Source organism: Rhinoderma darwinii, chromosome 3, assembly GCF_050947455.1.
Source record: "Rhinoderma darwinii isolate aRhiDar2 chromosome 3, aRhiDar2.hap1, whole genome shotgun sequence".
Lineage (NCBI taxonomy): Eukaryota > Metazoa > Chordata > Amphibia > Anura > Rhinodermatidae > Rhinoderma > Rhinoderma darwinii.
Genome location: NC_134689.1, coordinates 368,321,561 through 368,342,909, shown reverse-complemented (window position 1 = coordinate 368,342,909; position 21,349 = coordinate 368,321,561). Strand labels below are relative to the sequence as shown.

Here is a 21,349-nt window from a genome sequence, read left to right as displayed (position 1 = left end):
GACCCAACACACGGTTTGTCTGTAGTCTGTAACCATGGAGATACATAAGTCTGCATTAAACCTATAGACACAAAAATGTAGAATTTAAATAGTTGCAAAAGTTGACAAACCCCTTAATGCAACCATAGGAAATAAGAGGTTGAAATAACCAGGTAGAAGATAAAGGAGGTTGTATCTCTAGACATTATCCTTACCAGTGCCATTACAAAAGGAGGCTCATACATCAGATCCCAAACAAGTATAAGAATTTATTTACATAAAAGGCTCTTTACAAAGTGACGACTGAAATCCCCTATGTCTAGAACGCAGGGAATACACCTGCCAGATCATTAAAGTCCATTATAACCCTCATAAGGGAAAAGCTCAGGGTCTCATTGCACGAAGTTCAATATCAAGTCCTATAGAGCACATCCAGCATATGTGGGATCGATGACATAACAGGACATCGCTCAAGATCCCCCTCATTTCTTGGTGCCCGTTTTCTTTTTCCCTTTTGTGTATTTGAAAGTACGCAGCGGGTCCCGTGACTTCCTGATCTGTGGAGGGAGAATAGCATACACTTTATTTTCTACGTAACCTTCCTTACAAGTCATGGGCTTCAGGCTAAAGAAGAGTACCCACAAATAATGTTTTTGTGAAAGCAACAGCAGGTACAGCACCTGCCTGAATGTTTTAATTTGGTCACTAGTACAGACCCCTAAACAGACAAATATGGATGGATCAACAGAGAGAGCTCATGTGGTATTGTAGCTCGCCTCTCCCCAGCTCTAGTGCGATATGCTGACCATCGTCCTCCACCAGGACAGGCACAGAGCTTCCTTCTGTCCAAGATGGCACTGCAAAAAAGCATGCATGCAAATGTGCCCACTAGCTAACGCTACTGCTACATCTAGTAGATGTCTTAATTTACAGTGGCCTGTCCTAAAAACAGATGCCCTATAAAAAAAGGTAAGCAATCAATAGGTGATTTTGTTGCTTATACTTGTACTGGTGTGATAATAAATATTCCTGTTTATAGTTTGCAGTGCCCCCTAGTGGTTGAACAATAAAATGGTCAAGAAACATTGGGGATAACTTAGCCTCTCTACACCAGTTTTCTGGAAATTGCAATTTTTGGCCTTTTTATACCTCCCTCGCCACTTTTGTGAAAAGGAGGCGTGGTTTCAGAAAAGGGGGTGGTGCCACAGCCGCCAGCAAATTATAATTTACATCAGAAAACTTGCATAAATAATAGTGGAAATCTACCCCTTACTTCCTCCCGCCATTGGACTATTAAATTATTTAAAAAACGTGCAGCTTAGCATATAAGGCCCTAACACTGCTAGGCGTCAGGACCTTGCACTGAGATGCTGATGGTACCGGGGTGGGAAGAGGAGCGGCGAGGTGAGTATGTGTTTTTTTCATGTTACAGCGGATGTGGGGGGAATAGATGGTGCACGGCCATTTCTGTCATTCCCATAGACTTTGAATGTAGTGGCAGCACGCACGCTCGACTGCCGATCCATTCAATGTCCTCCTCATTACGCATAGGTGATAAAGGGGTTTTGCCCAAAATCATAAATTAAGACAACTAGGTATTGCCAGACATTCATGTTTCATGTATCTGGTGTTTCCAGAGAGGAGCGCTCACCTTTTTGGATGGTACTTTGGAGAGACCTGGCTGCATCCTAATTCTCTTTCTTTTCTTTAGAAAAGGATTTGCAACAGAGCGCAGGGAAGGAGGAACTGTGATGAGAGAAAAAAGCAATCAGTCAGAGAGCTGCTGAGAAGATTGGTTCCCGTGATCGGTGGGGTCTCAGCGGTGAGGCCCCCCGCAATCAGAAAACTATCAGCCATCCTGCCGATAGGTGATAGTTTTTGAGTCTGGGAATACCCCTTTAATATTAATGGGAGAATGGCAGCAAAAAAAAAAACAGGAACACCAGTTTCTATGATTCTAGTATCTCATAAATATGGCAACTCAGGCAGAGCTGCTTGACGATCGAGACTATTTATATCCAAATTATATTCACAGCCCTCAATAAAAGTTTTTTGATGGCCAATCAGTATTTACTAATGGAATCCCGGCTAACGCTGATGCATGACAGTTAATACATCCACTTGGACCTTTCTCTGCAGTATCTGCGTGGCTATCCGTACTGTATGTAGCGTGCAACGACACCAGCGTCCTGCACGTCCTGACCTCATCCGCTCAGTATGTAGAAAAGGATGCGCAGATCAGCGGGTATTAAGCTCCAGGCACGCTACATACAGTACAGATAACCACACCACTCTCGCCTTACTGTATTATGTACCTTATCACTTGTCTTATTATTTGCTTACGAGCATTCTGCATATTGTTGGTCGACTATCACAGTTGATCGAATATAACCGCACCACGGCTCAATCTAAAAAGGAGTTTTTCCTCATAGATAGTTTTGTGGCTCTTAAAATTATACAATGAATTATATATTAGTTGGGCTTCTATCATTATTTGATTCACATTTTTCTCTGGTGAATATTGAGCAGATGTCGTTGCTAATATTTAAAAAAGACCGCAAGAGATTGAGGAAATCTGCTGGAAGCTGTAACGGCGGTCATATTGGTCATCATCCAGCGTTCCCAGAATCAGATAGAACAAAGAAATGACTGAATAGAAATTTTCACAACAGGTCACAAAAGAACTTCAAAAATCTCTCTTCTAGAGGTTTTCTGTGTCGCGCATAGACCGTTGACAACTTCTCAATTAAAGCATAAAATTTGTCAGAAATCCAGACATTTGATGAACACGGCAGGCAGTCTATCGTGTGCGGAAGCGCGAGGGTTTTGGGCCTGGAAACTGAAAGAGATTACTATAGTGTGTCACTTATACCAGGGGACAAAAGATGAAAGGATATGTAAACCTTTGCGCACATTATAATTTTTTATTTTTTTTTAAACCAATGTATTATGGGATTTAAAAACAACTTTTTAATTGTTTTTTATTTTTAAAATAGACATTTAAGATACAGTTTCTATGTATCCTGCATACATAAAAGCTGTATCTTTCAGTCAAAGCCGTATCAGTCAGGTCAGCGGGACTGACTGCTTCGGTGACAGCGGGAGACACGCAGGATCCACCTGGATCACATCGAAGTTCATGAACATAGCCTTTAAGGCCGCATGCACACGACCGTGTTTTTGCGTCCGCAATTCCCCCGCAAATCCACGGGAGAATTGCGGACCCATTCATTTCTATGGGCCCATACACACTATCCGTGTTTTCACGGGTCTCCGCATGTCCGCAAATCCGTGCCGCAGAAACTCAGGACAGGTCTTATTACGGGCCGCAAATTCGATGCGGACATGCCAATAGAAGTTAATGGGCCCGTGGAAATTGCGGATACACCTCCGTGTGTCATCCGCAGTTTGCGGATTTGCGGAAGTGTTGCTAGGCGACGACCGGGAATGAGTTCTGTCGTCATCCTGTTTTACCTAGGCTTTTTTTTTTTCATCCGCATTTTGCGGATTACATACGGATGAACTGCGGATTACATACGGATGAACTGCGGATGACATTTCACGGAACACGGTCCTGGAATTTGCGGACCAGAAAAACACTACGGTGGTGTGCATGAGGCCTAAAGCTTTCTCTTAACGGCAAGAGAAATTCAGTATCCCTCCGGTCTTTTACTACAGGAGTTTAAAAGTGACTACCAGTCTCCATGTGCCCCCTTTGTGGTATGTAAAGCTTTGATGGTGGCATATGTTGGAAAGTGACATCACCAGCTGTGCCCAACCGCTCAACTCGCACAGACTATGCTAAGGTCTATTACAGGCAGTGTCTCCGAATATCACCCCCCTCAAATTGCCACCAGAAAAAAGTGGTAGTGTGAAAGTCACTGCAACAAAATTGCCATGAATAGGATCGCAGTAGCGGCTACAGCACCACTGCAGGGTAAGTGAAGTATTACATAGTACCCCTCTTGGGTCCTCCAGAGTGAGAGACGCTCTTTGTTCCATATATGAGGTTCCTGAACACCCCTCTATTTGCTCTGAGTTCCCCAATAAGGTATAAGTCAAATATGGAAAAATTTGCGCTAGGAACTAGAACTTGCATTTTATCGGCACTATTTGGATTAGGCAGCGGTACAGCACCCTGCTGCAGCACCAAGCTACATGTGAACCCAGTATTAGTATATTTCCTAGTAGTGAGTTTAGCTCACACATACTTAGGTATTCAGGAACATTTTTCAGATGAGGTTTCACTATTGCGGGGTGCAGGGGTCTGTCATGACGGAGGAGATCGAAATCCCTGGGGTTGTCTTCAAAATAAGTCTGCAGGGAGCAAGCGAGACAGGTTAGGAAGATGAAATAGATTAGATTGAGTCACCTATTCACAATATCACAAATAAGAATACAGGTCACAGAATGAAAGTAGAGCAGTTGTCCATATTTTTTAATCAAATTTCAGCTTTTATATTACCAGTGCAGGGTACAAACAAGTGCTCTGATTGGTTGCTATGGGAGACTGCACCACTTTTTGGCTAGGACTACACTGAAACCTTTAGGCATAATCGCGTCTGAATCAGCGTAAAAAAAAAAGGCCATGATTTCAATGGGAGGTGGAGGCGGTTTTTATTGCCAGAGTGGCTTTTAGCTGCTCGCAGAAAAAAAAAAAAAAAGCAGCATGCCCTTTCATGCCGTGGTTCCGCCTCGGAGCTCTTATCAAAATCAATGGGAGGCAGAAAAAGCATTTTTCCCTGCGGCGCTCGATGGCTGCGTGCCAAAATCTCGTAAAGAATGTGCAAGCAGGTAACATTTCTGAAGGAATTTTAAAGAGGCTCTGTCACCAAATTTTGCAACCCCTATCTGCTATTGCAGCAGATCGGCGCTGCAATGTAGATTACAGTAACGTTTTTATTGGCCAAGCATTTTTGGCCAAGTTATGACCATTTTTGTATTTATGCAAATGAGGCTTGCAAAAGTCCAAGTGGGTGTGTTTAAAAGTAAAAGTCCAACTGGGCGTGTATTATGTGCGTACATCGGGGCGTTTTTACTACTTTTACTAGCTGGGCGTTCTGACGAGAAGTATCATCCACTTCTCTTCAGAACGCCCAGCTTGTGACAGTGCAGACACAGCGCGTTCTCGAGAGATCACGCTGTGACGTCACTCACAGGTCCTGCATCGTGTCGGACGAGCGAGGACACATCGGCACCAGAGGCTACAGTTGATTCTGCAGCAGCATCGGCGTTTGCAGGTAAGTCGATGTAGCTACTTCCCTGCAAACGCCGATGCTGCTGCAGAATCAACTGTAGCCTCTGGTGCCGATGTGTCCTCGCTCGTCTGACACGATGCAGGACCTGTGAGTGACGTCACAGCGTGATCTCTCGAGAACACGCTGTGTCTGCACTGCCAGAAGCTGGGCGTTCTGAAGAGAAGTGGATGATACTTCTCGTCAGAACGCCCAGCTAGTAAAAGAAGTAAAAACGCCCCGATGTACGCACATAATACACGCCCAGTTGGACTTTTACTTTAAACACGCCCAGTTGGACTTTAGCAAGCCTCATTTGCATAAAAACAAAAATGGTCATAACTTGGCCAAAAATGCTCGTTTTTTAAAAATAAAAACAAAACGTTACTGTAATCTACATTGCAGCGCCGATCTGCTGCAATAGCTGATAGGGGTTGCAAAATCTGGTGACAGAGCCTCTTTAAGGCAGATTTTTTCCTGCCTGCAAAATACTCCATGTGCAAAAAAAAACAAAAACATTTTTTATTTTTATTTTTTTAAATACTCTGCTCGGTAGCTCACAATTATTCTTTTTTTTTTCTATTTATTACTGGGAAAGCTGGGTATGGACAAATACGGCTGAAAAGGAGTCTAAGGAACCGGAGAGACAACTCTGTAATGGTGGCCATACTGGTTGCCATCTAGCTTTTCCCAAGACAAATATATCTAAGAAATGGATTATATCTACGTTTACAGTACATAAATTCATGGCCGAAAGTTCAAACTATACCTACATAGCATAAAGCAATACACGCAGCAAAATTTGCAGGTTTTCACATATAAAACAATTAGTCATGAGCGGGTTAAACCCTATTAAACGTCAGACACCTGCCCGTACTAGACATATGCGGACTGTACTCTGCTGATAAGAGCGCTGATCGGTGCCAGCTGCTGGAGAAATCGACAGGCACAGAAGTTGACTGAGGCTACGACCTGATGTGGAGTAAGGTCATGAAGTGACTCAGACAGGACACACGCCTGTGACTCACCGAGTAGCCTCAGCTGCACCCGCTGGGTGACATGTGTAAGAGCAGAGGTAGAGGATACCACATACATAATCAAAAGGTAATGGCCTACTTTAAAAAAAAAAAAAAAGGTCAGTTCACGCAGGGTTTTTTCATTGCTGATTTTGAAGCGGAAACCGTGTTGGAATGAGCGTCAAAATTGCCCCCTATTAATTTCAATGGGAGGCGAAGGCATTTTTTTTTTCCCAGGTGGGTTTTGGCCGCTCATGGTAAAATAAAAGTGACATGTACTTTCTTGCCGCGGTTTCCGCCTTTGACCTCCCATTAAAAATCAATGGAAGGAAAAAACCTGCGGCGCTCTTTTCTAAGCAGCTTTCGCCATGTTTTTATCACCCACAGTCCTTGCATTAGCTTCAATGACCACAGGCAAAAAAATACTGCGAAAAACACGTGCAGGCGGTTTAAAATCTGCCTCAAAATTTCTGAAGGAATTCTGAGGCAAATGTTTTCTGCCTGACAAAAAACTCCATGTTTCTATCTGAAAGTATTGGCCCTGTTCACATGGACGCTTACGAATGCTTCAAAAAAAATATATGCATCAGCCAGCTGTATAATGATGGCCAGAGTGTCCACACAGCCATGGACAGTCAGAGTGCCCCAAAAACAGTGACCAGCCATATGCTTCTATAACAGTTAGAGTACCCAGTCAAAGTGTGCCTATAATGTGTGGGGTCTTAGACCGTGAAAGCCAGAACACCTCAAAAGACACCAAAGACGCAATGTTTTTACATAGTTCTGCTTTTGTCTTTTCAGGATCTACGAACCTTATCAAAAACGTTTTTTTTACGTGAATTGTCACAATTTTCCCCATATCACCTGAGGTGGTAATGTATGACAATAAGTGTTAAGCTATATACTAACGTTTGTTAGATGACCCAGTATTGTCCAGTGCCCTTAGGACTAGTTTCCTACCTAGGATCAGCAAGTTCCGGCAAAGGCCCCTTTACACAGGCCAATGATCAGAAACAAATGTCCATATGAACGCTCGTTCGTGATCATTGCCCTGTGTTAACCCTATCATTTATGCAGCAATATTATTGTTGTCATGGACATGATGGAAATGTATAGGGACGAATGATCATAGTGACAATCGCTCGTCCCCATACATTACTGAACATTGCTTCTTGTGAAAGGAGCAAACGAGCGCCGATCCACGAGCTGTCTCGTTGATCGGCTCTCATTTTCACTGGTTTTTTTTGCCGCGGAAACCGCACCCTGACACATTAATTTCTATGGGGCCATGCACACTTCAGTTGTTTTGACGGTTCCGTTCATCCGTTCCGTCAAAAGTAGTACATGTCCTACTTTTGTCCGTCCTTCAGTGGCCGTGGGGCCCATCGAAGTCTATGGGTCCGTCAAAGAAACGGACGGCACATGGAAGGCATCCGTGTGCCGTCTGTTTTTCACTGATCCGTTGCTAAGCAACGGCAGGGTGTGCCAAAGTTCCCTGCATTCAACACACGAGATGGATTTTAACAGACCGTTTAAAAGGGAAGACAAACGGAAGCACAGCATCCATTTAAAACTGAACAGATGTGGAGTGACAACGGAAACCACACGGATGTCACAGACACACGGATCAGTTTTAAACGGACATGAAAACGGTGAAGGATGTGTGCATGAGGCCTTCGGGTATGGTCACATGCTTAGCAAAAAACGTTTGAAAATACGGAGCTGTTTTCAACAGCTGCTGGTTTTCAGCCGTTTTTTAATGAACTAGCGTTTTCACGGTCGTTTTTTTACGTGCCCTTTTTTCAAACCAGATGCATAGAAAAACACCCCGTCGGAACAGAATGCCGTTATTCCCATTGAAATCAATGGGCAGACGTTTGGAGGCATTCTGCTTCCGATTAAAACGGCCGAAAAGAAGTTGTGTGAACATACCCTTAGAGTTCATTTGAGTGTAGTAATCCTGGTGTGTGTTACATGCAACTATTGTACTAAATCCCCTTTTTGCATGGATAGGACTGCACAGCACAGACTTTAACACCTTAACGACCGCCAATACGCCTTTTCACGGCAGCCGTTAAGGGTACTTATGCCAGTACGCCGCATTTTCACGGATGTCCTGTGCCCGCTAAAGCAAGTGTCAGGCGGTCTAAAGACAGCCTGGCACCTGCTCTAAGAGGCAGGATCAATTTCAACATCAATCTCACCCGTTTAACCCCTTAGATGCGGCGCTCAATAGCGAGCGCGGCATCCAAGTGGTTTTGGAGGGAGGGAGCTCCCTCTCTCACCCCACCGGCAACCTGCAGTGGCAATCGCAGGGTGCCGACGGCTTCTATAGCAGCCGGGGGCCTAACAAAGGCCCCCAGATCTGCCTGTAGTGGATGCCTGCTAAGCCATGCCTGAGGCATGACCTAGCAGGTGCCTGTCAGTTTTACACTGACATGCAATAATACACTGCAATACAGAAGTATAGCAGTGTATTATAAAAGCGATCAGAAGATCACATAGTGAAGTCCCCTAGTGGGACTAAAAATAGTTATTAAAAAGTTTAATAAAATAAAAATGAAAAACCCACTTTTTCCCTTATTACTTTAATATGAAACAACAAAAAAAATATTACAACATTGCACGTATTTCGTATCGCCGCATCCGTAACAACCTCACCTATAAAGCTATTACGTTATTTAACCCGCACGGTGAGCGGCATAAAAAACAAAGCCAGAATTGTGGTTTTCTGTTCATCCTGCCTTCAAAAAAAATTTGATAAAAAGTGATCAAAAAGCTGCATGTACTCCAATATGGTAGCAATAAAAACTAGAAGTCGTCCCGTAAAAAACAAGCCCTCATACAGCTGCATTGGCGGAAAAATAAAAAAATTTATAGCTCTTGGCGACACAAAAACAAATACATTTTAAATTCGTTTTTTTTCTGGGTAAAAGTAGTAAAACATAGAAAAATCTACATAAACCTGTATTGCCACAATCGTAATGACCCACTGAATAAAGTTATTATGTTATTTATACCACACAGTAAATGGCGTAAATCTAAGATGCAAAAAAAAAAGGAGCGGCGAAATTTATGGATCTTTTTCCATTACCCCCCAAAAAAGATAATAAAAGCTAAATCAATAAATTATATGTACCCGAAAATAGTGCTATTAAAAAATACAACTTGTACCGCAAAAAAAAACAACAAAAAAAACGACCTTATACAGCTATGTCGATGCAAAAATAAAAAATAAAAACACAGTTATAGCTCTTGGAATACAATGATGGAAAAACTTAAAAAATAGCTTGGTCATTAAGGTCTAAAATAGGCTGGTCATTAAGGGGTTAACGATAACATTATGCTCTTACTTGCCTACAAAGCCAAAAAGAATTGCATCACTGGAGTAAAATTACATGTTAAAAGAGGATTTTTTTTTTTGTGGAGTTGAGAGTGCGGTCTTCATTTGCTGTCCCTACAGACAGTGAGCAGTCAGAATGCCCCATAATGGTATCCAGAGAATCTGCACAGTAACAGCCAGTGTTCCCACAGACAGTGACCAGTCCGAGCAGACAAACCGGAAGTAAAAACTGAACCATATCAATTCGGAGTCTGAATTAAATACGGATTTTACGGCTCACAACAATGGGTGAAAGCTGAAGCAATTTCCATGGGAATGCTGCAACCGATGGCTTATAGCACGTCTTCAGATCGGTCATGTTTTTTTTACCGTGCATGTGACTGGGGTTTAGTAAAATCCCATTCACATACAATGTAATGTACTTTAGTTGTGGTTTTCAGAGCAGATCACATTGTGAATGTATGCTTTATACAGATGGTTAACTGCTAAAATTGAGGAATACAGAACCAGCGTACAGGGTTGAGTAATGGAAACAATATTCAACTTCATTACTATCATGGAAGATTGTTATTAGTTGCTTTTTACCTTTAATTTCTCAGAGTTGAGCAGCTCTTCCTTTATCTCCTTCAGACGAGCTTCTTTAATCGCTTGTTTAGTTACAGATCTCATTGCATCCTGTGGGATTAAGTCACATTACATATTATATAAGCAACACAAACTCCAGAAACTCCAAGTGTAGCTAAACGTTCGACAAACTTCTGACATGTCATAGTGACAGGTCAGAAGTTTGTATTGGTGGGGGTCTGAGCACGGAGACCCCCACCAATCGCTAGAACGAAGCAGCTGAAGCGTTCGTGTGAGCGCTCAGCTGCTTCGTGTCTGTTCTGCATTTTCCGGAAATAAATGTATCGGTGCACGGACTCAATACAAAGTCTATGAGCCCTTACACCGATACACTTATTTCCGGAAAAAGCCGAACAGAAACTAAGCAGCTGAGCGCTCACACGAACGCTTCAGCTGCTTCGTCCTAGCGATTGGTGGAGGTCTCCGTGCTCGGACCCCCGCCAATACAAACTTCTGACATGTCTCTATTACATGTCAGAAGTTTGTCGAATATTTAGCTACACTTTAAGTACTTCAAAAAGAACACCAAATATAAAACTGCAATACAAAGCATCAGAATACATACTACGAGCTATAGAAACAATAGATATCATTGGGGGACACAGCAGCATGGGGAGGTCCTAAATCAGACCCAGCGTATGGACGCAAAATCAAAGGAAAAAGCACAGTCATGCCACCTGCCTAACACAAAGCTGTCTGTAGCACCTAGTGACCCAGACTGGCATCAGAGGTGGCCAAAGAACAAATCGGTTAAAATTTGGTGAAGGTGTGCACCATGCGTGGCCCTTAAGGAAGGACAGAAAGGGAATCTGAACGACGAAATGACTCGTAGAGAGGCAGAAGGGAAGACTATCTCTTCATTGATATGGACGGCAGAGACGACCTTCAGGAGAAAAGACAGGCCAGGACGGAATAGCACTTTTTTTTTTTTAAATTCACACAAAGTTTATTGTAAAACATCAGAAGAAAATACAGAGCATTGAGATGTGTAGACAACATGTACACTGCAAGTACAAAAGAAACCAGCAATTCAATATAACGATGCGTCGGAGGACTCCTAAGGTCAGTCAATTAGGACAATGAAGGTTATCGAGTAAAGAAAGGTCATACAAAATAATAGCATGCCAAACACTATAAAGCGAGCTTTACAGTGCCATAGGGGTGTGTGCCTAGTGATGCAAGTGTAGTATAACATGCGCTGGGACACATCCCACACCAGTAAGGCCTGGTTCAGAATCGGGTGGTCACATAAGTATCTACCGGTATGCAGTCGGCCACAAAACAAAATATGCAAAGGGTGAGCATATGGTGTACTAAATGGGGAAATAATTAGGGTCTGACCTCTCACATGCTCAGCTGCTTCCCCATCTCGCCAGGTCAGACAACTGACCAGCTATATAGTACCATTTAAAACTGAGGAAAGATACACCTCCCCATCCCATGGGGCATATAGACGCCGGCTAGCTACCAAAGATCTACCATTATTCCATACAAAGGAGGTGAGAATACTTTCAATACGCTGCAAAAAACCGGCTGGGAGGGATATGGAAGACTGCTGAAGAATATACAGGATTTTAGGCATTAGGGTCATTTTATCTAAACTCACTCTAGCAGCTGTAGATAGGAGCAATTGGTTCCATCTGGCAATCTTGGTATGTAAAAAGGAAATCAAAGGGGTGATAGTTAATGCTTCGAAAGCAAAAACCGATCTGGAAATTAGTATACCAAGATACATAATAGAGGTGGACCAGAGGAGTGGGTTAGAGATCGCCGAGGAAACATGGGCCGATATATCTAATGGTAAAATATGGGACTTACACCAATTAATGGATAAATCAGACGTCGAACCAAAATGTGTCAGTATAGAAAGATATAACAGGGCGTCATCAGCATACATGCTGACCTTTTCTTGTAAAGTGGAGGTTAAAACCAATAATATGGTGTTCTTGTCTAAGTATTTCAGCGAGAGGTTCCACTGCGAGCGCAAATAGTAAATGGGAAAGAGGTAAACCCTGTCGGGTACCACTATACAAGGGGAAGGGGTCCAAAGTCAAGCCATTTACTGCCACCCATGAGAATGGGGCAGAGTATAATGTATAACCCATATTATAAACTCAGGTCAAAATCCAAATTTCGCAAGTGTTGATAAAAGGAAATCCCACGGCATCCAGGGAGACTACGACTCGAGCGCCAACATCGTCACGAGTGAACTGCAAATTAGTGAACAGTCGGCGAAGATTAATGGCTGTGGCTTTGCCATGCCTAAAGCCCGTCTGGTCCAGATGTATCAGAGACAGTATAACCGTATTAAGTAGTCTAGCCAAAAGTTTCGCCATGATTTTAACGTCAGTCTGGAGGAGTGAGATGGGGGCGATAGGAATCGCATAATATAGGGTTTTTACCCGATTTAGGCAGTACTACTATCGTCGCTTCTCTCATTGAACAGGGCAATTCTCCAGAGTCCAACGCCGCCTGGTAAACATTAAAGAGACGTGTAGCCAAAAAATCAGCATGAGACCTGTAAAATTCAAAAGACAGGCCATCACTACCGGGTGATTTAGATGTCTGGAAGGAGGCCATGGACTCCAGAATCTCCTGTACAGTAATGGGGCCATCTAAATCTCGGTGGGCAGGCGATAGCGAGGGAAGTGTTATCTGCTCTAGATATTTAGCGACTTCTGTGGAGGAGGAAGAGATGTGTGAGGAATATAATGTTTCATAATATGAGCAAAAGGTGGATAAAATTACCTGTGGGTTACAGGACTGGGTACCATCTGGAACCTCGAGCAGTGATATCACAGGGGGTTCCCCATCACCCTTGGCTATACAGGCTACAATTTTACCACATTTTTCACTGTGTTCATAATATGATTGTTTGGAAAATAAGGCTTTTTTCTGAGCCTTATTGTTTAATGAGCTGTGGTACAAACGGACCTTGCAAAGACATTCCGATTTGGGATCCCCAGTCGGATCATTAATATACTGGATTTCGGCCGTCAAAGCATCATTAGCCAGTTGGAGTTCGTTATGTGCCAAACCGCTTTTCAAATGCTTAATTGCCACAGAGAGTGCCCCACGTGCATATGCCTTGAAGGAGTCTCACACAACCAAAGGAGAAGAACTGCCGTCATTGAGAAAAAACTGATGCCACTTAGTCTGGAAATAGACAGACTGGGACAGAATCTTCAATCGGCAGCGATTTTTTTGGGGGTTATATTTAGGAGTCTAATACGTGAACAGCCAGGGGAGTGATCCGACACAAACCTGGAAAGACAATCTGTAGAGTCCACAGCCGTCAGGAGGGAAGTGTGTACTAGCATTAAGTCAATACGGTATAAAGCCTCAAATTGAGGAGTGAAGAAAGAATATAGTCGGGTAAGAGGATTTATAGTTCTCCAGGCATCCGTAATATTAAATTCTAAAAGGAGAGAATGGAAGGAGCCGGAGATACAGGATCTTGGCCAGGGCGGAGGAACTTGTCCAAATGCTTATCCCAGGTGGAGTTAAAATCGCCCAGACGGGTGACTGGTTACAAACGGCAGGATGGCATTAATAGTGGCAAGGGAAAAGGGAGGAGGAACATAAACCCCTATCAGGAGAAATGGTTTATGATAGAGAAGACAGTGTATCAGAACAAATTTACCACTCTGGTCCAAGGACATATCTATCAGGTGAAAGTGGAGAGCGTTTTACCAATATTGAGACACAGGCAGATCCAAAATGACGGCCGCAACCTGCGTGAGCCACCGTGTAATGGCCGACCGGTTCTTTTCCGAAGCTGGCAGGCAGGGCTCAACATGTACACCGACCCTACAGTCTGGGGACAGTGCTTATAAGTGCCGGTAGTGTTCCAAAGGAGCTGTATGAGATGTGGCAGCCCTCTTAAATTCAGGCAGCGGCTTCAGGTTCGGTGGTAAGCTGCAACAGGAAAACAATCCAAAACAGCTAATTCAGGGGTCTATCTGTGCAGGCGGTGACAGGGACCTCGGGTATCACCACCGGAGTTGTGTGGCAAACAGGATGAGGAAGGATGGCTTCCAATTTACCCTCACTATGTGCAACCTTCACGGAATAGCACTTTATCCTTGTGGATAAGGGGGGACTTTCAGGACAGGGCAGCTCCAAAAACCTGTCTGATGGAGCTACTGGACAGAGGGTCCGCTTGCAAAAAAAAGATTACTTACCGGTAATCTGTTTTTCATGAACCTATGACAGCACCCCTGGAGATGTAAAGTAGAACCCCAGTTTTTAGTGTGGGACCACAGCTTGTAGAACTTCCCTACCAAAAGCCAGATCAGTGGCTGATTGCAACTGTAACCTATAATGCTTAATAAAGATGCGTTGGCTCATTCTGCCCAAGAAGTAGATGCAGCTCTAGTGGATTGAACTCCAAAGAATTCTGGGGGATTAATGTTCTGGCCCACGTAGGCGAAGAGTATGGCCTGTATAATCCACCGTGCTATTGTTGGTCTGCTAGCTGCCAAACCTCTAATTGGGAAAAAGGAAACAAAGCGCACATAGTGCATGAGCCTGTATTAGGTGAGAACAAAAGGAAAAAAGTGGTCAATTGTGCTGACCTGATGTTGTTATGCTCGGAGCATAACATCCCAAGGTGCGTGTTCAAGTTAGACTTAGGTAGAGACAGTTGCAGCCCAAATTCCGGTTTGAAGATTGGTAAAAATCCACTATGTAGATCCAGGAGATGGGGAGATAAAAAGTGGAATATCCGAGGGCGCAGCTGTACTGGAAATTGCTTTTATTTGTACAACAACAACAATGTGTTTCAAGGCCGTACCGGCCTCTTCGTCAGGTTAGGTACAAGTGTCGGCGAGTCATAACTTTTTTATTTTTCCGTAGATTAAGTGGTACGAGGGCTTATTTTTTGTGGGATGAGCTGTAGGTTTTAAGGCTACCATTTTGGGGTACATGCGAGGTTGATCACTTTTTTTCCATTTTTTGTGGGAGACGGTGACCAAAAAAATATCGATTCTGGCGTTTCCTTTTTTTTTTTTACCGCGTACACCGTGCGGGTTAGAGGCTCTGTCACCAGATTTTGCAACCCCTATCTCCTATTGCAGCAGATCGGCGCTGCAATGTAGATAAGAGTAAAGTTTTTTTTTTTTTTTTTTAAAAACGAGCATTTTTGGCCAAGCTATGAGCATTTTTATATTTATGTAAATGAGGCTTTCTAAAGTACAACTGGGCGTGTATTATGTGTGTACATCGGGGTGTGTTTACTTCTTTTACATCGGCACCAGAGGCTACATTTGATTCTGCAGCAGCATCAGCGTTTGCAGGTAAGTAGCTACATCGACTTACCTGCAAACGCTGATGCTGCTGCAGAATCAACTGTAGCCTCTGGTGCCGATGTGTCCTCGCTCGTCCGACACGATGCAGGACCTGGGGCAGGAAGTGAGTGACGTCACAGATCTGCACTGCCAGAAGCTGGGCGTTCTGAAGAGAAGTGGATGATACTTCTATACACAACGCCCAGCTAGTAAAAGAAGTAAAAACGCCCAGATGTAACACACATAATACACGCCCAGTTGTACTTTTACTTTAAACACGCCCAGTTGTACTTTAGAAAGCCTCATTTACATAAATATAAAAATGGTCATAACTTGGCCAAAAATGCTTGTTTTTTAAAAAAAAACAAACGTTACTGTTATCTACATTGCAGCGCCTATCTGCTGCAATAGGAGATAGGGGTTGCAAAATCTGGTGACAGAGCCTCTTTAAATAATGATATATTGTAATAGTTCAGACTTTTACGGACGCGGCGATACCAATTATGTTTATTTATTTTACAATGCTCTAGGGGGAAAATAGGAAAAGGGTTATTTTTTTAACTTTTAATACTTTGTTTTTTTTACATAACAAAAAAACTTTTACTCATTTTTCAACTTCAACCAGCGATCGTTGGATCGCTTGCACTATATACTGCAATACTAATGTATTGAAGTAGAAAAAAGCAGAGGATTGGAGCAGCACTGAACAAATGCCTGACTAGGCTGGTGCAAAGCTTCAAAAATAAAGGAGTGACCCCTCCTTATGGGTTAGATATCCAAAAAAGAGAACATGAAGCAGCATGGAAATAAAGTGAATTTATTCATCCAACATGGAACCACAACGTTTCACCTCCTCTGACGGCATTTTGAAAATGCCTGCATAGAGGAGGTGAAACGTTGTGGTTCCATGTTGGATGAATAAATTCACTTTGAGTGCTGCTTCACGTTCTCTTTTTTGGAAATGTATTGAAGTATATAGTCTTTCTGACAGTCTTCTATAAAGCCCTGCCAGAGGCAGGGCTTAATAGGAGCACAAAAATGGCAGACCTGGGTGGCCTTCATTAGGCCCCCAGGCTGCAATAGCAACCATCACCATCCCGCGATTGCATTGCGGGGGGCGCGATGAGCTGCTAGGGGGCTGCTATTGACCGCGGCATTAAACGGGGTAAACTAGCTGGATCGCGCTCATTACTGTGAAGTGTCGGCTGTAACATACAACCCATTGTTACAGTGTGATTGTGCAGTGAAAGAAGCTGGGCTGGAACAATGAGAAGTGTATGATGCCGATTGGTCACTGATTGGTCAGCCTCATACACTTCTCTTCACAACGCCCAGTTGGTAAAAAGTAAAAACATGCCCAGTTGTCTATTAAGAAACTAATTAGCATAAATCTAAAATTGTTTATAACTTGGTCAAAAATGATAGTTTTTCAAAATAAAAACCACTGTTGTTATCTACATTACAGCACCGATCAGATTATGTAGGAGATAGGGCACTTATAATGTGGTCACAGAGCCTCTTTAAGTAAGAGTCCGCCTTCCTATCCATAGGATCGGGGTGGGAACCCAGATCTTCAAAAGGTAAGGTATTTTTCCTGGATATCTTAGCTACTAGGGCATCCAGTCTGGGACATATATCCCAGTCCTTACTTAATTAATCCTCAAAGGGATATTTTCTTTTCCAAATTTTGAGAATGCCTAACTTTGTCAGGGTTTTTCCATTCCCTTCTAATGAGGCTGGTCAAATTTTTTTGAATAGGAAAAGTCCTCTGTTTCCTAAGACCCAGGCCCTCAAACATAAAGTCCTAATTGGACTGGAGTTCCTTGGGGTCATCAATATTTTGACTATGCTCCTCTGAATATTCCTCTGATGAAGATGGAGGGGGAAAAAAATCCTATTTCCAGCTGAGGATGTGGACCAACTCCTTAAAGTGTAGCTAAACGTTTGACAAACTTCTGACATGTCATAGTGACATGTCAGAAGTTTTGATTGGTGGGGGTCCGAGCACAGACCCCCACCAATCGCTAGAATGAAGCGTTCGTGACCGTTCAGCTGCTTCGTGTCGGTTTAGCTTTTTCCGGAAATAAATGTATCGGTGTACGGACTCCATAGAAAGTCTATGAGCCCCTACTCTGATACATCGGCTTTCCGGAAAATGCCGAATAGACACGAAGCGGCTGAGCGCTCACACGAGCGCTTCAGCTGCTTCGTTCTAGCGATTGGTGGGGGTCTCAGTGCTCGGACCCCCACCAATCCAAACTTGTCAAACATTTAGCTACGCTGGAAATAGGTTTTTCCCCCCTCCATCTTCGTCAGAGGAATATTCAGAGGAGCATAGATCCCCCTCTTCCTCAAATATCTCCTCTTCGCTAGAAGAATTAGAAACCTCTAGGCCCTGTCTTGCCAGACGAGGTGCTAGGAAGGCCATGCTCCGTTCAAAGGGATCTAAGGGAATTCTTAACCTCTGTTCGCACCATATCTTTTATGCTTGTGGCAAAGCTGGTGGATTCCTTTGCCAGGATCTTATCTAAACATAACTGGCATAAACATTTCTGATAAGAGGCTGCTGGCTTCCTACAACACATAGCACATTCTCTATTGCGAATCTTGTCCAACTTTTTCCTGGGACCCTCTCTGAACTAGGAAACACATAATATACAAGGAAGGACAAAATTAATAAATGAAAAAAAGGTTTTGGTTTTTTTTCTACCATGCTTCCTCGAAAAATCTCATGCCGTTTCAAGTACCGGACTGGAGGATCTTGCTGGGTCTGATCGCTCAGCGTGTTGCGCTGCTACTCCTGGAGCTTCCATACTGGTTGCTTGGTTGGAGAAGGAGCCATCTTGGTTCAGGCCTAAAATAGGCCTAGGTATGGCTGGGGAGGCTGCCAGGCTTTGACACGCTGTAGCCCCTCTTCTCCAACTGGGCTGCCGGAACACCGTTTCCCGGGACATCCGCGCGTCACCCCCGTCGGAAGTGACGTGCGCCTGCGGCCGGAAGTGGTCACTACAGTGAGCCAGAAGCAGCCGAACTCTGGGCCACAAGTCCTGGCTCTCTCTCTGTAAACTGGAGCCAGGCTTTACCTGCGGTGGGAGCTTACCACTTCTGTAGAGGGAAGCGGTAACAGGGAGAGGAGGCTCCCGTAGAGACTTACACCCTCAGAATACCTCCAGGAACACAAGTGAGTACCTGATAGAGGGTCTGCAATCCTGGAGAGAGTGTCTTGATCCACAGGACAATCCCATCCGGAGGACAGGAAACCTGACTGGGTGTGTGGAGAGGTGTGTCCTTTTTTTATATCATCAGGCTTCCTGTCCAGCGAAAGGGACGCCTCTCCAGGGGTGCTGTCATAGGTGAAACGGTAAAAGTCTTAACCTGAGAACGAAAGGACAACGTTTGCTGAGAAAGGAGAGACAGAGCAGAGACCGGACCCTTAAAGAAAGACAATCCAAGACCTTGTTCAAGGCCTGATTGCAGGAAGGACAGGATCCTAGGCATGAAACATACCATCGGATGAAAACTACGCTGTTCACACCAGCAGAAAAAGCCTTCCACGTATGGTGGTACACCTTTATGATTGAGGTTTCCTGGTCTTCAACATCGTCTGGATGACTGACAGAGAGACCCAAACCCTCAGAACCTCGGCTTCAACAGCCACACTGTTAAGTGGATCTGAGGAAAAGTCCGGTGGAATAGCAAACATTGGGAAAGACGGTTGGGTCAATATTGAAGACATCAAGGTGCGTGTGCGAGTAAGTTCACTGTATCGTCGTACTAAGCCCAGGGTGGAATTGCGCATATGGAACTGCCTCGAAGGTTGACACCATCCGGCCAGGCGCCTGCATGCAAAAGCGAAAGTGTGATCAGCCGCCCAAGATTTCAGCCAAATAGAATGACGATTAAATTAGTCAATGCACAGCTGTGAGATAGGCGGATCCACAGACGGAGAAACATACCATTTTGAGGCAAAGTTCTCCTGGAAGGGAAACGCCTGTCTGGATGTTTCCATTCCTTGAATAGAATTTCCTCAAACTCGCTCTGGTATTGGGAAGCAAAGCCTCCGCAGTTTGCGGCATAAGGGTGCCCCTTCATGGTGTGTTGCGGTCGTCCTTTACATGAAAGGTGTGCCTGACAACACAATTCAACGCCTGCGTGGAAGCTGTCAACTTTGAGTGCTACCCGGATTCTGAATCAGACAATACACAGAAATAAAGAGCTTGATCCTGGTTGGAAGCAGCTTCTCCATTGAAGACCCCAATAGAGGACCCTCGGAAGGGACCTGAAGAGGAGCAGGACTTGTCCCTGGTACTTCTGCACCTTTTATGAGATCTAATACGAAAGGAAGACTGTGTGTGTGTGTTAGCCAAAGGAAGGAAAAAGGGGGCATTAAGTTCCGCCGCTATCTGGGAATGCATGTGCTCCAAAGACGCAACCATAGTTTGGGAGAGTCTAGAAATGTCCACTAAGGCCTGAGCAAAGGACCTCGCCGATTCAGGGGTAGCCACATCCTAGAGTGGAGTATATCCTGGAGGGGTAGTCTTTAGGTGTGCGAAGTGTTACCTCTTTAGTAACTTCGCATGCAGTGGGGTTACTTGCAATCCACATGTAGATGCAGACAATAGATTTGGTAACCAGCGATCAGTGAAAATCAGAACAAAAAACTGCCAGGTTCCCTGGCACCCGCAGGTGGTTGACAAGGCTGGTGACTAAGCAGAGAACCCACCTGCAGCTAAGGAAAGAAAGCAAATAAATTTAAAAAAACTTAAATAAATAAATAGCAACAGACCTGAGAATCAGGTCATGTCCGCCTCCTACGGACATCAGGCTAAAACAGATTTAGCAAGAGTCTGTGCGAAAGAATATGGCCTGCCTGGGAAGTAACAAGTAGGAAAATAATTGTCCGCCTCCTACTCATGGTGCGGTGTCCTCCAATAATATTAGAAAGAAATAAAAGATTTTGTTCCATAGACCAAATGAGTTATATAAATGCATCGGAAGGGTAAAAAAAAAAAAAACAAGCCCATAAAGAGCAACCTTTTACTTTCATGCTAGAAGGATGAAGAAGAAAGCAAAACCCCTGTGAGATAAAATAATTAAAGAAAGGCATCCAAATCCAGTTTCTCAGGAGGTTTTCCCGAGTCATCAGCTATACCAAACTTACCCTACAGCGATAGCGAAATCCTTCCACTTCTTCCATTCGGAATCTGTAAGGACGCAGCACACAGTCCTCAGAGCTTCCTATAGGAGGAGATAAGGACAAGACATTACTGTAGCAGTGCAGAGGAGGCACAGGATGAAAAATCTTTAAGAAACACCAATACAAGCTCGTTTGTATAAATCAGCTACTACTTATTGCATACTAACTCTATATGGGTAAATGCATATAGAAAATGGCGCCTTCTGTTAAGAGATTAAAAACTTACAAAAGATTTCTGTATGTCCTATTTTTTAAGTTATGACCCCACCTCAATATGACAGACAGCTCGACTAGCCTGGGTGTAAAGCTGCATGACATTTTTTCCATCCATCTCACATAGTAAACAAAAGTCAGTCCCCAATGTCTACCATGGGGAGGAAAGAAACTAGACAGGTTGGATTTCAACCTATCTGATCCAATTGATTACCCTGAGATAAGTGTCACCAGTGTTGTCTGGTTGATGCCAATCCCTGCGCCCACCATGAAAATAAAGCCCATTTGGCCTGCCCCAGCGGGCATTTTTATGATGAAGATGAAGAGAGCGGTCAGCCAAACAATACTGGAGACGTCTGAACGTATTGTTCTGCAATGAAACGTTTTACAGCTCAGCTCCGTTCACTTCAGAGTGCCAATGCCAGAAACAACCCATGGACAGATGTGGCACGGTT

The 21,349-nt window shown here is 43.8% G+C and overlaps 1 protein-coding gene across 1 annotated transcript in view; it reads right to left on the bottom strand.

Annotated features, from left to right (window-relative positions):
- Positions 1–228: 228 nt before the first annotated feature.
- The window catches only part of DDX56 (DEAD-box helicase 56), a 34,307-nt gene continuing 13,186 nt past the window's right edge, over positions 229–21,349 (bottom strand). The window contains exons 10-14 of the mRNA XM_075855368.1: positions 20,646–20,722; positions 10,158–10,247; positions 4,191–4,296; positions 1,631–1,725; positions 229–536 (exon numbers count right to left, since the gene is read on the bottom strand). Of these exons, the coding sequence (XP_075711483.1) occupies positions 462–536; positions 1,631–1,725; positions 4,191–4,296; positions 10,158–10,247; positions 20,646–20,722 (443 nt within the window). The 3' untranslated portion in view covers positions 229–461. The remainder of the gene's footprint in view (positions 537–1,630; positions 1,726–4,190; positions 4,297–10,157; positions 10,248–20,645; positions 20,723–21,349) is intronic.